The sequence below is a fragment of the Salvia hispanica genome, chromosome 4 (genome assembly GCF_023119035.1).
Source record: "Salvia hispanica cultivar TCC Black 2014 chromosome 4, UniMelb_Shisp_WGS_1.0, whole genome shotgun sequence".
In the NCBI taxonomy this organism is placed as follows: Eukaryota; Viridiplantae; Streptophyta; class Magnoliopsida; order Lamiales; family Lamiaceae; genus Salvia; species Salvia hispanica.
Genome location: NC_062968.1, coordinates 30635905 through 30649863, shown reverse-complemented (window position 1 = coordinate 30649863; position 13959 = coordinate 30635905). Strand labels below are relative to the sequence as shown.

The window sequence follows — 13959 nt, the reverse complement described above, 5'->3', positions numbered from 1 at the left end:
AATGTTGTTATTTAGATTTTGAAAGATGTGAGGCAGACTAAAATTCGACGAAATTTCGTGATTTTAGACGCAACCACTTCTATTAAACTTGCAAAATCAAGACGGCGTGACAAACAAAACAACATCGTTTTATCTTCAGCATCAGCTTGATTTTGCCGCATCAATTTTCGATTTTCATTTTAAGTGATAGTAGCGAAATATTGAAACTACGTTATTTGCCGTTCATATTTCAAAAGGTGCGGAATGGACCAAATTGCCCCTTTGATTAAACTAGCTAAATCATGATCACATGCAAACCCTGTCACTTAATAATTCAGTTTCACATACATACAAACGACTAAATGGAGGTGCTATTTGGCACACCCTTCCCCGTAACACCAGGCCCAGAAAATGGCTTCAAAAGCTCATACGGCACCACACCCGCTCCGGACCTATTCTTCAGACTCCAATCCGCATTTCTAGCGTCAATGATCCCTTCAATCTCCATCAACCTCCCTTGAAATCGCTCAAACGCCGCTTTTATCACTTTATTATCTGCCCAATAAAGCCGGAGTTGACCCCCGATGTACTCTTCATCAGGCGAATGGTTCGAAAGAATATCTAAAACGATCATAACTTTTATTGCTTGAAGCTGTGTGGGGAAAGACTCCAGAAGAAACACCTCCGGCCTTTCTAGAAACTTCTTTTTTTCTTCCAAGCTCAGTTCCTCAGTTGGCATTGGCACACGGGCAATGCTTGGCCTGTTCGGAAAGTATGCTCCGTAATCGAACTGCCCAAAGTTCACGGCTGCATGGTGGGCCGAAGCCGTCCATATAATGGTTGTCAGGATACCGATAAGATCGTCTGGTGTTTTGAGGTCCGGCCACCAGGGCTCGTCCTTCTTGTCGCCATGCCCTACCGTTCTTATCTCCGTCCACCATGCTTGTAGCTCGGTGTCGGATTGTATGAGGATTGGCTCAAGATAGTAGTGTCGGACGTAGTCTGTGACCCACTGTTTGATGGCATCCCATATAAGCAAACCGTCATTCGCGTAAGGGTAATCCTCGATCATCAGCTTCAGGCCGTGAGGCGCACTTGGATCCTCCACTGCCATTCCTCTGTCCAACAAGTCAGACAAGACGATTGAGAAAAATTCAAACTTTATTATTTAATTATATTAAAGTGTTTTCAAATTTTTATAACATTGACCAGAATTTGACCGTATAACTAACTAACTACCTGCTAATCAACTCTGCGGGCAGTGCTTGTAGGTCAAATTGCCATAGAAGATCGTAAGCAACTGAGCTAAGCTCCATGGAGTACTTTCCGGGGGAGAAAGAAGTCTCGATGATCCCATCAGCGTTTATGAGTGCTTGACGAGCCAATGCATTGATCTCCATTGTGTATCGTAGATGGGGATGCAACAATCGATAAATCGGGTGCATTGCGCTTAGTTGCCTGTGTGTCGCAATGATGTATGGCTCGACGCAACAATGAGTCCTTAGCCTGGAAAATATAGTTTGTAACTGTCATGTATGCCGACAAATGAAGCAAACAAATATCTTATATCTTAAAAGGCGAACTTGGATCACTATATGACTCATGGGTTGGCAAATGAAGTAAACAAATACGCCATCCGTCCCTGAAAATTTGTCACTTATTTCCATTTTCGTCTGTCCCTAAAAATTTGTCACATTTCACTTTTAGAGCATCTTCAACCATTCCACTAAACTCAAACTCATTTTAATGTAAATCTCAAACTAAATATTGATTTTACTCCAACCATTTACACTAAACTCAAACTTAAAAGAATATTCTCTATATTATGCCCTTTTTACTCACAAAATTTGAAATTTTTTTAGGTTTTGGTTTAGTGTAAACCTAAAATAGGTATTTTTTCTCAAAAACCAAAAATAGGATTGGTTTCTGAGTACTATTGGAGCTAAATACCTATCTTATTTTAGGTTTTAGTGTACCCTTGGAGACGGTCTTACATTTTTTGTTGTAGACCCCATATCCCAATAACTTATTCTCACTCACATTTTATTATTTATATAAAGGTAGGACTCACATTCCACTAACTTTTTCAATCCACTTTCAATTATATTTCTTAAAATCCGTGCCTGGTCAAATGGTGACAAATTCTTAGGGACAGGGGGAGTATTCCATATTCATGTAAAGAGAGACTGATACCACTATATAAGTCTCACGGATTACTTCATTTATGACGAATTTAGAGAGTTTGAGGGTGATATACCAATGACTGATCAACTCATGATAACCAGAGTCGTGAGCGAGGACGTGGGATTTAGCCAGTCTCCACAACCAGACGCCTGTAGGCTCCCAACTTGGAACAAATACTTTATTCCAATAGGGCTTGTCGCCTATCTTTGGTCGGGTTAGCTCGATCGCGATGGGCCTTAACGTACCCGATGGCATCAAGAAAAACAATGTCCTCGATCCATAAAGGGTGGTCTGCTCGAGCTCTCTCACCCTTCCAACATAAGGCAAAAGTAAATCATGGTAATCTAGGACAAAAAGCTTCTTCTGTTCCATTGCCTCCTCAAGTGTACAGAATCCTCGAATATCTTGTTCCACGAGTTCCCTGCTGATTTCTGACTCCGCCGGTCCATACACATCAGGATCAAGCTTACTCTTCAAGGGCCATTCGGTGACCAACTGTATGGCACATGGATTGATTCCTGCTAGAGTCTGTCGAGCGAATTCTGTATCCCTAAACCACGCAAGTTTGTCTCCTGCAACAACAGTACAAATGTTAGGATTGTCGACTGCATATTAGCGTATCAATCATATTCATGGATGGTCAAGAAATGTACATACTGTCAATGAACTGAGGAGTCTCAAAGCGCAAGATGGTGTTGCCAGTGCTAGTGATTGCTCTGAGAAGCCTAGGTATAATGTTGCCGAGGAATCCAGTGGTCGGAATATCCGGAAGTAGGACCCCTTCGTTGAACAAACCGTCTATAGCTGAAATATATGGAAATCCTTGGTCAGCATCCACTGCAACTGACTTGAGCAATGGCACCAGCCCATTCACCACTGAGTAGATAGCTTTTGCTTGAAAGGTCTCTTGCTTCACTTTGGAGAATGCTTCGTCTCGTGGAACATACATCTCAGAGGGCTTAGATTCCGATAATGGATCTGTGTATGTCCAGGATAAGGGAGAGACCAAGCAACCCCTAGTGAGATTATATCTTAAAATCAATTAGTGAGATGAGTATTGACTCACTAGGTATTTACGTTGATCACTTTTTATTTCATACTCCCTCCGTCCCAAAAAAATATGGGCACATAATATGTAACGTGAATTAAGATAAAATTGATCAAGTAAGAGAGAATGAGAAATGATAGTGACCAGTGGCGGACGCAGAAATGAACGTGAGTAGGGGCTAAATTTTCAAAATTTACCTTAAAAATAAATTTGTATGTAGTTTGGATTATGGGCTTTTATATAATAATATGTATAAAATATGAATAAATTTTAGAACTTTATAGTAGAAAAAAGTCTAAAAATAGAATTCATTAGGGCTAAAGCCCCTCCCCCATTGTATTTAGGTCCGCCAGTGATCGTGAGACCCACATTATTATATGTGTTTTAATGGTGGTATGAATTGTAAATACCTTGACATATAAGGATAATAAATTGGGATAACTTACCATAAATGAAAATGCCTATATTTTTATGGGACGGACGAAAATGGAAAGTACGCATATTTTTATGGAACGATGGGAGTATTATTTTCGATACTGTACAATTCACATGTGAATATCTTAACATTTTAATGGAGCTTATTTACCTTTCTCAGTTCTTGGGCGGCCAGTCCTGCAGCGACGAGGATAGGGATGGTCAGGCCCACCAAGAACAGGGCGGGCCAAATTCTCGTCGTTGTCTGGGTCGCCGAGGTCGTTGTAGACGTCATAATCGTAGATCCTATCCGAGGTCTTGCGCTCTCCTTGGCCATCTCCTCGAAGAGCTACGAGCTCTTTCTCCCTCAATCTTGTTAGCCCACCTGGAGTTTGGGATGGCAAGTATGACTATATATATGTAAATTAGTGTCATTTCATGTTAATTTAACAAACATAATTACTTATATTTAAATTGAAGTAAAATTTACCGTGTTGGAAAAAAAGACTCTCTTCTCAGGATCATCATATTTGGAGTGGATCCAAGAATTACAATGTATATTGATGGAGCCAGAGGGGAATCCATCCAATGAGATGTTTTTAACGAACATTTCTTGACGATGTTCATTCTCAAGTATAATGGCACCGATCTCTCCAAAATCATATGGAATTTCGAAACTGGACTCGTAGTAGATCTCATTCTCATTATCCCCACTTTTACGTGCATATGATTGCAGTGTCAGCTTCTCCTCACCAGTTTCTTCAATTTTTACAAGAAACCAAGGTAAAATAAAAGGAATTATAAGTGAATTAATGGTGATGGGACATTAATAAAATTGAACTTTACTATGCAATTATCGTCTTCATAATTTAGCAGTCATTATCGTTATATATTATTCTTATTATTATTATTATTATTATTATTATTATTATTATTATTATTATTATTATTATTATTATTATTATTATTATTATTATTATTATCCGTTTGCAATCTGCAAGAGAAAAAATGCAACCACGCATTTAGATTTAGTGGTACTGTATTTTTATCTGATTGGTCGTTGGGGTGGTCCTTTTGGATTAAAAGAATTCAAACAATTGATAGTAAATACAAAAAGAAGTTATTGATTACTGTTTGGGGTGTCCAAATTTCCTAATGACTAAGTTTGAGTAATATACGTTGACTACTACACCACAAACCAAACCCAATACAATAAACATACAAAATTTATACATTTACTTAAATTCTAACACTTGAAGATTTTATTCATGTTATTAAATTTATAAATAACATAAAAAACCAATGATCGATCAATCTTTTTTTATTAATTTAAAAAATACATAAACCAATCTTTGATTTGCATATTATTTAGTAAATAATAATAGTGTCAATATATAGCAAGTTTTGAAACATTAAAAACTAACTAAATACAGTATATAAAATAAAATAAATAACGCTAACATAAACTATCAAGACAAGGTACACAAAAATATATTTTGTGAGCATTTGCAGTAAAATTCATTGTACTAAATAGCGAAATATTGTACATGCGATTTTACCCTAGACTAGATACTTATTAATTCAGTAAAGTGACATATTTACCATAGATCATTATAATTGAAAGATTGATATTACCACATTAATTATATAAGACTTCATATTCGACCCATTCCATATATGTATAACACATAATCTTTTATTTCTGGTAAATTAAACATAATCTGAACTATGGTTCTCATTAAGTTGTAGCTTGAGTTTTGATAAATGATAATATGGCAAAAAATAAGTAAAAAAAAATAGATAAAAGAAAATTACAGTATGTCTATAATTTATTTTAGGATACCGACAATAGTAGTACTACTACTCTATATAATTCATTTACATAAAATCATTATCAAGAGTACAAATATATTTAACAAAACTTTCACACACAATAATCAAGCCGCTAATATTTAGAAAGTTATTTAATATCAAAATGATACCATTTTATTACAAAAGTAGGAGTACTTAAAAAAAATTAAATAGATTATGTACTCCATAAATTAGAGCACCTGGCGCCAGTGTTTCCTTATGTATTCAAATTTTTCCTTAAATGGGAGAGAACTGGTGAATATTTTATTTCATTTTGAATCCACGAGGGCAAATGCAACTACACAATTTAGTGGAACCATTTTACGTACAACAACGTTGGAAATACATTGATTTGATTGGTCGGTGTGCGTGGTCCTATTGAAGAACATATGCATGGCATTACAAAATTTACAAAAATACAAATCTTCATTGTTTCATCTAACCATCACAAATTAATGATACAATAAAGTTAATCTAGGCATATTAAATTTTGAAAGACCGTGCTTCAATTTTTAATTTAATGTAACATAGTAAAAAATCTAATTTGAATTTGGACTTACTAGCATCGAGTTGTGCTGCGACGAGCTCGACGAGCAGGGTTCGGCCGAGCAAGTCGGTTAATCCGTCGAGCCCCTGGTTGATGCCGATGTTGCTGAGGAGGCCGCCCCCGTCCTCATCAAGCACGGTGATGACCACTTTAACGGAAGTTGACTTCTCAACGGGGGTCAACAAGCTAGGTTTCACTTCGGTGGAAGCGCCGCGGCATAGCCGGAGATTCCTTTGTTTGGATCGGCGGGGAATCGGAATTGAAGATGAAACATTTCCTTCGCCGTAGCGAAAATGGTTGTGTAAATTTGGAGGTAGGGTTTGAGTTGTTAAAGCGTGAGATTTGAGGAAGTTGTTGCTTTTGCTTAGCATCATTTTTGCAAGAATTGAAATTATTGGTGGTGTTTCTGCAGAGCTCTTTATATACAAGTTGAGCACAAATAAATTACCGTTGATAGGAAGAAAAAATATGCAATAACACGTGGCATAAAACTGAACTATGATGTTAATTATGCTGAATTTATATGTTAATTGAAGTATTAAATTGGAAATGAAAGTAGATCATACTATCACCAATTGATTTTGAGGTAATCTACTTCTAAAAAAACACGACCAAGGATAAGTTGTCTTATCCAAGGATAATCTTAATTTTTATGGTGAATTGTCTAAAACTAGTCTTAATTCAAAGCATCAACTTCCAAACTCAATTCACATATGAATATCGTTAATATTTTCATTATTCTAAACACACATTCACAATTATCCATCTCATAGGATTTCAATTATGTGAAATATTTGAAAAATGGACAGGTTTAAGGTTTTATCCTTGCCTAAGATGGCTAAAGGCGACTATTCTAAGGCGCTGGCTTAAAACATGTGAAAATCAACTTGGGTCATCTGCTTGCAAGATATTTGCTTGGATAATTTGTCTTCTTTGAAGAAGAAGAAGAGTAAAAGTTGTTTTCTTGGATTTATAATTTCTTTTAAACATTTCATATTGAAAATTACGTGACCCAAACTTAGCCGCCCCGGGCCCCATTTTCTAGTTAAATAACAAACGTAAAACTATAAAAGAATACCATATTTTAGGTCAAATTTTATCATTTTCTCAAAATTTGAACTATATTTTCTAGAATTTGATATTTCTAAATCTAGTTAATTACAACCTTTCAGCTATCGTAGTTGGAACTATTTTCACCTACTAATAATGAAAGGATCAAATAACGGTAATTGGTAGTGGTTTGATTCTTCTCATGTCAAAACATAAATGATATTATCGTAATTTATTAGATTAAGAGATTTAGTGGTTGAAATAATGTCACATAAAATTATATTTTAAATTAAACAAATTTAAAAGGCATTAATATCAATTCTCTCTGATCAAAATCATCTCATAACTTTAAATTTACGTAACTTTCTCGATTTAAATTATTTTTTGCCAAAAAATATATCAAATTAAAGATAATTTTATAAGAATTCCAACGAGACCTCAATTACAAATGTTCCGACGATGTCCGGGTGGTGAAATTTGATAAATTATATTTCAATTTTCGTACATGTTGATAAGCAGATTTTATCAATAAATACAAAAATAAAATCTCAATATAGTATAGATAAAATATCAATAAAATTGTGTTGATATTTTCTTGTACTTATGTTGATATTCTCATATCATATTGTTGATATTTGTAATACACTATGTCGATATAAAAAACACCCACGAAAATTATCATATGATAACATAACGATGATATTACCCTTTTGTTGATATTTTGTCTGCTATTTATTGAAATTTGTGAGTTTTAATCTCATCCACATATTTCAAAATCCAAGGATGTAGATTTAGTCTTAGTTTTGGATTGTGGTGTTATAAGCATTAGAAGAGGACCCATGGTTTCAATATTTATTCATTTTTAATACATAATTTTTTTATAAAAAGTATAGCAAAAATTATAATTTTTCATTCTCCATAAATAGAGACGAAATTTTGCTATAACTTTACATATTTTTTTTCTCCAATTATGATCCATGAATGAAATCAAATGCAAACTCTAAATATTGTACAAACTCTAAACTATGATCTGGACCATTAGAAAATGTCAACATATGACAAAATAGTAGTAACAACAGAAAATGTCAACACAGTGTCAACGGTTGATGTTGAGTTGTTATTGTGTTGACACTGTGTTTGCATTTTCTGTTGATACGATTTTGTCATATGTTGATATTTTTTTAATGGTCGATCATAGTTTGTAGTTCGTACAATATATGAGTTTGCATTAACAGTCCAGATCATAGTTTGTATTTACTACACTTTCTTATTTTTTTTAGGACTATAAAATTTTTATCCTAAATTTCATGTCACAATTGCCGTAGTTATACTTTTGGTTTGTTTATTTATATATTTTAGTTTGTTAAGGTTTTTTGTTTTTATAATTTTAAATAACAAATAATAATAATTATACTACTTAAAAAGTAATAGGTATATAAAGATATACTCCCTCCGTCCTATAATAAAGAGTCATGTTTTGTCATTTCAGTTCGTCCCATAATAAGAGTCATATTTTACTTTTACCATAATGGTAAGTATAAGCTCCACATTCCACCAACTTATTTCACTCACATTTTTATAAAACTAATATATATAAGTGGGATCCATATTCCACTAACTTATTCAATTTACTTTACTTTACATTTCTTAAAATCCGTGTTAGTAACTAAATATGGCTCCTATTATCATACGGAAGGAGTATATAATTGAGTTGAATATTGATGATAAAAAAAAAAAAAAAAATTAATCAAATATTAGAAAATGGTTAATTGGGTTGAGTTGGATTGACAATAATCATCTTTGACTTTTATAATTAATTAAACTTGGTTGAACATTATTGCATTATTGAATAGCATGAGATATGCAGATTATCATGAGTTCTAAATACAGATGCTATTTGAACAATCTTGCATTATTGCATTATTGAATGATCAAGAAGGCACATTATCATGAGTCCTAAATAGAGATGCTATTTGGCACACCCTTCCCTGTAACCCCAGGCCCAGAATACGGCTTCAAGAGCTCATACGGCACCACACCCGCTCCGGACCTATTCTTCAGACTCAAATCCGCATTTCTAGCATCAATGATCCCTTCAATCTCCATCAACTTCCCATGAAATCGCTCAAACGCTGCCTTTATCACTTTATTATCTTCCCAATAAGGCTCAATTTTCCCCCCAATGTACTCTTCATCGGGAGAATGATTCGAAAGCACATCCAAAATCGTCAAAATCACCGTCGCCTGAAGCTGCGATGGGAAACACTCCAGCAGAAACGCCTCCGGCCTTTCTAGAAACTTCTTCTTTTCTTCCGGGCTCGGGTCTTCCACCGGCATCTGCACGCGGGCGGTGGTGGGCCGGTTCGGGAAGTATGCTCCGTAGTCGAACTGCCCGAAGTTCACGGCCGCATGGTGGCCGGAAGCCGTCCATATGATGGTCGTCAGGATCCCGATTAGGTCGTCCGGGGTTTTGAGCTCCGGCCACCACGGCTCGTCCTTTTTGTCGCCGTGCCCTACCGTTTTTATCTCCGTCCACCATGCTTGTAACTCGGTGTCGGACTGTATGAGGCTAGCGTCGGTATAGTATTGTGGAACGTAGTCGGAAACCCACTCCTTGATGGCGTCCCATATAAGCAAACCGTCGTTCGCGTAAGGGTAATCCTCGATCACCAGCTTCACGCCGTGGGGCGCGCTTGGATCCTCCACGGCCAGGCCTCTGGTAAAAAAAAAACATCATTTTGTACACAGATGATGAGACAGTTGACAAAAATTGACTGTTTGTGATTTAAATTACTATTGTCCCTGGTTATAACTAATTACCGGTTAATCAAATCTGCCGGCAGTGCTTGTAAGTCAAATTGCCAGAGAAGGTCGTAAGCAACTGAGCTCAGCTCGATGGAGTACTTTCCGGGGGAGAAAGCGGACTCGATGATCCCATTGCCGTTTATGAGTGCTTGACGAGCCAATGCATTGATCTCCATCGTGTATCGTAGATGGGGATGCAACAATCGATAAATCGGGTGCATCGCGCTTAGTTGCCTGTGTGTCGCAATGATGTATGGTTCGACGCAACAATGAGTTCTTAGCCTGGAACAAAAAAATATCTTTATGTTAATGTAAAGTAAAGAGATAACTATAACTATACTAAATCCTAAATCCTATTTATGTATGGTTTGAATTACTAATCTATCTTGGAATTATATAACCAAAAATGACTTAAATTTTGTATTCTAATGATGTTTTGTTTATTTATCTTTTCTATTAAAGTGCTGCTTAGAGTTTAGAGTAAGTGCGAAGTGATATACCAATGACTGATCAACTGATGATAACCAGAGTCGTGAGCGAGGACGTGGGATTTAGCCAGTCTCCACAACCAGATGCCTGTAGGCTCCCAACTTGGAAGGAATACTCTATTCCAATGGGGCTTGTCGCCTATCTTTGGTCGGGTCAGCTCGATCGCTAAGGGCCTTAACGTGCCTGATGGCATCAAAAAGAACAACGTCCTCGACCCATAAAGGGTAGTCCCCTTTTGCTCTCTCACTCTTTCCACATACGGCAAAAGCAAATCATGGTAATCTAGGACGAAAAGCTTCTTCTCTTTGATTGCATCCTCAAGAGTAGAAAATCCTCGAATTTCATTTTCCACCATTTCCTTGTCAATTTCTGACACTGCCGGTCCATACACTTCTGGATCAAGATTACTCTTCAATGGCCATTCCGTGACTAACTGTATGGCGCATGGATTGATCCCTGCTAGAGTTTGTCGAGCAAATTCTGCATCCCTAAACCACGCAAGCCTGTCTCCTGCATCAACAATATAATATTAGGATGGCCGACTGCACATTAGTTTATCAATCATATTCATGCATAATCGAGAAATGTACATACTGTCAACGAACTCAGGAGTCTCAAAGCGCAAGACGCTATTGCCAGCTTCAGAGATTGATCTGACAAGCCTAGGTATGATGTTTCCCAGGAATCCGGTGGTCGGAATATCAGGGAGGTGGACCCCTTCGTTAAACAAACCGTCTATGGCTGAAAAAAACGGAAACCCTTGGTCAGGGTCGGTGGCATATGTCCTGAGCGATGGGATCAGCGCGTGAACCACTGAGTAGACCGTCTTTGCTTGGAATGTTGCTTGCTTTACTTGCGAAAATGCTTCGTCTCGTGGAACATACACGTCGTCCGACCTAGTCTCCGATAATGGATCTATCATGTATAAAATAATTGAGTATGTTAGTATTTTTTAGTTATTGAAGCAGACTAACCAAACCCTGGCCACGTTCAGTTTCATTCCAAAACCAATTGGTGATAGGAAGAATGACACACTAAGCTAGGCAATGTACCTGCTTTAGTTCTTGGGCGGCCAGTTCTGCAGCGGCGAGGATAGGGATGTTTGGGCCCGCCGAGAACAGGGCGGGCCAACTCAGGGTCAGCGTCTGGGTCGCCAAGGTCATTGTAGACGTCGTAATCGTAGATCCTGTCAGAGGCCTTGCGCTCTCCTTCGCCATCTCCTCGCTGAGCAACCAGATCTTTCTCCCTCAATCTTACTAGCCCACTCGGAGTTTCGGATGGCAAGTATGACTGCATGTATACATGCAAATTAGTTAGTGTGCATGATTTAGTAAAATTTATCTGATTCCAACCAAAAGTTACCGTGTTAGAAAAAAAGACTCTCTTCTCCTGACTCTCGAATTGGGAATGAATCCAAGAATCACAGTGGATGTTGATAATGCCAGAGGGGAATCCATCTAATGCAATGTTCTTAACGAACATTTCTTGACGATGTTCATTCTCAAGTTTAACGGCACCAATCTCTCCAAAATCATCTGGGATTTCGAAATTGGACTCGTAGTAGATCTCATTCTCATGTTCCCCACTTTTACGTGCAAAAGATTGCAGTGTGGCCTTCTCCTCTCCAGTTTCTTGGATTTTCCATAAAATCAAAGTAAAATAAATTTAGGAATTATTTGATAAAATTGACAAGGCATGTGGGCTAAGAACTATGTAAAATTTATGAGTAGATCATAAAGGTGTATTTATAAAATACATGATTTTTTTTGCTACTATATATAGAATACTGTTTTACATGATTTTGTCCACATATTGTATTCATTACACCTTTATCACACAAAATAATGAAGACGCCAATTTCAAAAATTATTAGTATCATAATTCATAAGTAATTTTCAATAGATTTTGTATACTGTATGCATTACAAAACCCAATATTTATAGTCGATTATAAGTATTGTTTTAATATCTGCATATTATTTTCCACAGTTTTCCTTTTTTCTTTTAAATTTTCCTTGACCAGGCTGGGTAATAGACTAATAGTGAATACTACTACTATGTTGTAATACTAGTAATTTATTTAATGTTATTTTGATTATCCTTTTGCGATCTCCCAAAAGAAAAAAAATGCAACCTGCACTTAAATGGTACTAGTAGCTTTCCTCATTTACGTCCAAATTTTGGAATTTTAGGTTGATTTGATTGGTCGCTGTGCATGGTCCCTACTCCTATAAATATATTCTACTGTATAATGCCCCCACCAAATTTTAAAAATTGAAATAAAAAAATAAAATAAAATTGGAACCATGGGAAATAAGAGTCTCCAAATTTTCATAGCGCTATGATCGAGTAGTATACGCTGCTGCCTAAAGTATAAATCGAAATATCGAATACACTCTATTTCTATCATTTAAACATAATCGGGTTCGAACCTGAAATTTTTTTATCATAGACATTAAACACTCTACTATTAGAACAACTCACAACCATAATAAGTTTTCCCATTTTAATAAATATTTCCTCAGTTTCCTATTAATTAACACCAATTTTCTTTATAGTCGGTTCACAATTAATTGACATCCTTATCCTTTTTTTTTACTATTTTTAGTAATGGACTCTATATTTTCACTAACGCATCTCACTTACATTTTATTTAAAATTAATATATATATATATAAGTAAGACTCATATTCTACTAATTCCTTTTACCCACTTTTCATTATATTTTTTAAAACGCGTGTGACAATTTATAAGGGACGAAGGGAATATACAGCGGTGTCAATGGGTAAATGATTGTATGTGGTAAACTTGTGGAGTATATAAGTGAACAACTATGGATTAAGATAGATTTGTATTCAAAGATAAAATTCATCTTTATATCACGTACTATCTTTTTAATACACCATAAAATTATTACCAAGAAAAATGCATTACTGTACTTCCTCCGTTCTATTAAATAGTATGAAACATTTGATTTTTGGCACGAGATTTTATATAATGTTGTTTTGTGAATTAATAAATAGATAGTAAAGTAACAGATGAACATATAGAGAAAGTGTTAGTTTCTATTTTTTTGAAATATTTCATTGTTAATAGGACAATCCAAAAAAAAAAATATTTTATTTTTAATAAAAGAGATAGTATATATATATGTACTCCACTTGTTAATAAGCACTTTATGATTCTGTACTCTATTACCACACAATAAAATCATCCTATACTGACACAAAACTGGAAACATCATGTTGGAAACTTTTGTCAAAATTTAAGTAGCAAAGTTGAGGATATATTTGTCAATTACTTCCTTCGTCTCATAAGAATATGTTTTTTTTTAAAAGTTTGTCCCATAAGAAGATGATTTTTTTTATTTTAAATTTTCTTCTCAATAATGAGGTGAGACATATTTTAAATTGCAAATTAACGTTTCTAATTGTATACACAAAGATTGTTCATGCATTACTTTATCCATATATATGTATTTAATTATTACATATAATAATCAAGGCTCTAAATTAGAGCACCTAATATTCGACTGATAGATCCGTTATTTCACTGTGTATCCTCAAAATTTTCTCTAACTGGGGAAAACTAGG

At 35.6% G+C, this 13959-nt stretch overlaps 2 protein-coding genes across 2 annotated transcripts in view; both read right to left on the bottom strand.

Annotated features, from left to right (window-relative positions):
- Window positions 1-244: 244 nt before the first annotated feature.
- Window positions 245-6412, bottom strand: LOC125223654 (linoleate 13S-lipoxygenase 2-1, chloroplastic-like). The gene is made up of 7 exons (XM_048126901.1): window positions 6037-6412; window positions 4116-4384; window positions 3798-4035; window positions 2821-3141; window positions 2237-2735; window positions 1219-1485; window positions 245-1097 (listed from the first exon to the last, which is right to left on the bottom strand). Exons 1-7 carry the CDS (start codon window positions 6395-6397, stop codon window positions 338-340), a joined length of 2715 nt encoding a protein of 904 aa, XP_047982858.1. The 5' UTR covers window positions 6398-6412; the 3' UTR covers window positions 245-337.
- Window positions 6413-8857: 2445 nt separating this feature from the next.
- The window catches only part of LOC125220892 (linoleate 13S-lipoxygenase 2-1, chloroplastic-like), a 12046-nt gene continuing 6944 nt past the window's right edge, over window positions 8858-13959 (bottom strand). The window contains exons 4-9 of the mRNA XM_048123025.1: window positions 11730-12028; window positions 11420-11657; window positions 10962-11282; window positions 10379-10877; window positions 9894-10160; window positions 8858-9789 (exon numbers count right to left, since the gene is read on the bottom strand). Of these exons, the coding sequence (XP_047978982.1) occupies window positions 9030-9789; window positions 9894-10160; window positions 10379-10877; window positions 10962-11282; window positions 11420-11657; window positions 11730-12028 (2384 nt within the window). The 3' untranslated portion in view covers window positions 8858-9029. The remainder of the gene's footprint in view (window positions 9790-9893; window positions 10161-10378; window positions 10878-10961; window positions 11283-11419; window positions 11658-11729; window positions 12029-13959) is intronic.

Bases quoted from the DNA above. Each gene is read 5' to 3' on its own strand.
- LOC125223654 (XM_048126901.1), bottom strand. From the start codon at position 6,397: ATGATGCTAAGCAAAAGCAACAACTTCCTCAAATCTCACGCTTTAACA. The intron at 2,736-2,820 runs GTATGTACATTT...CTGTTGTTGCAG, and splicing joins GACTCCTCAGTTCATTGACA to GAGACAAACTTGCGTGGTTT. The intron at 1,098-1,218 runs GTAGTTAGTTAG...CTTGTTGGACAG, and splicing joins CCCGCAGAGTTGATTAGCAG to AGGAATGGCAGTGGAGGATC.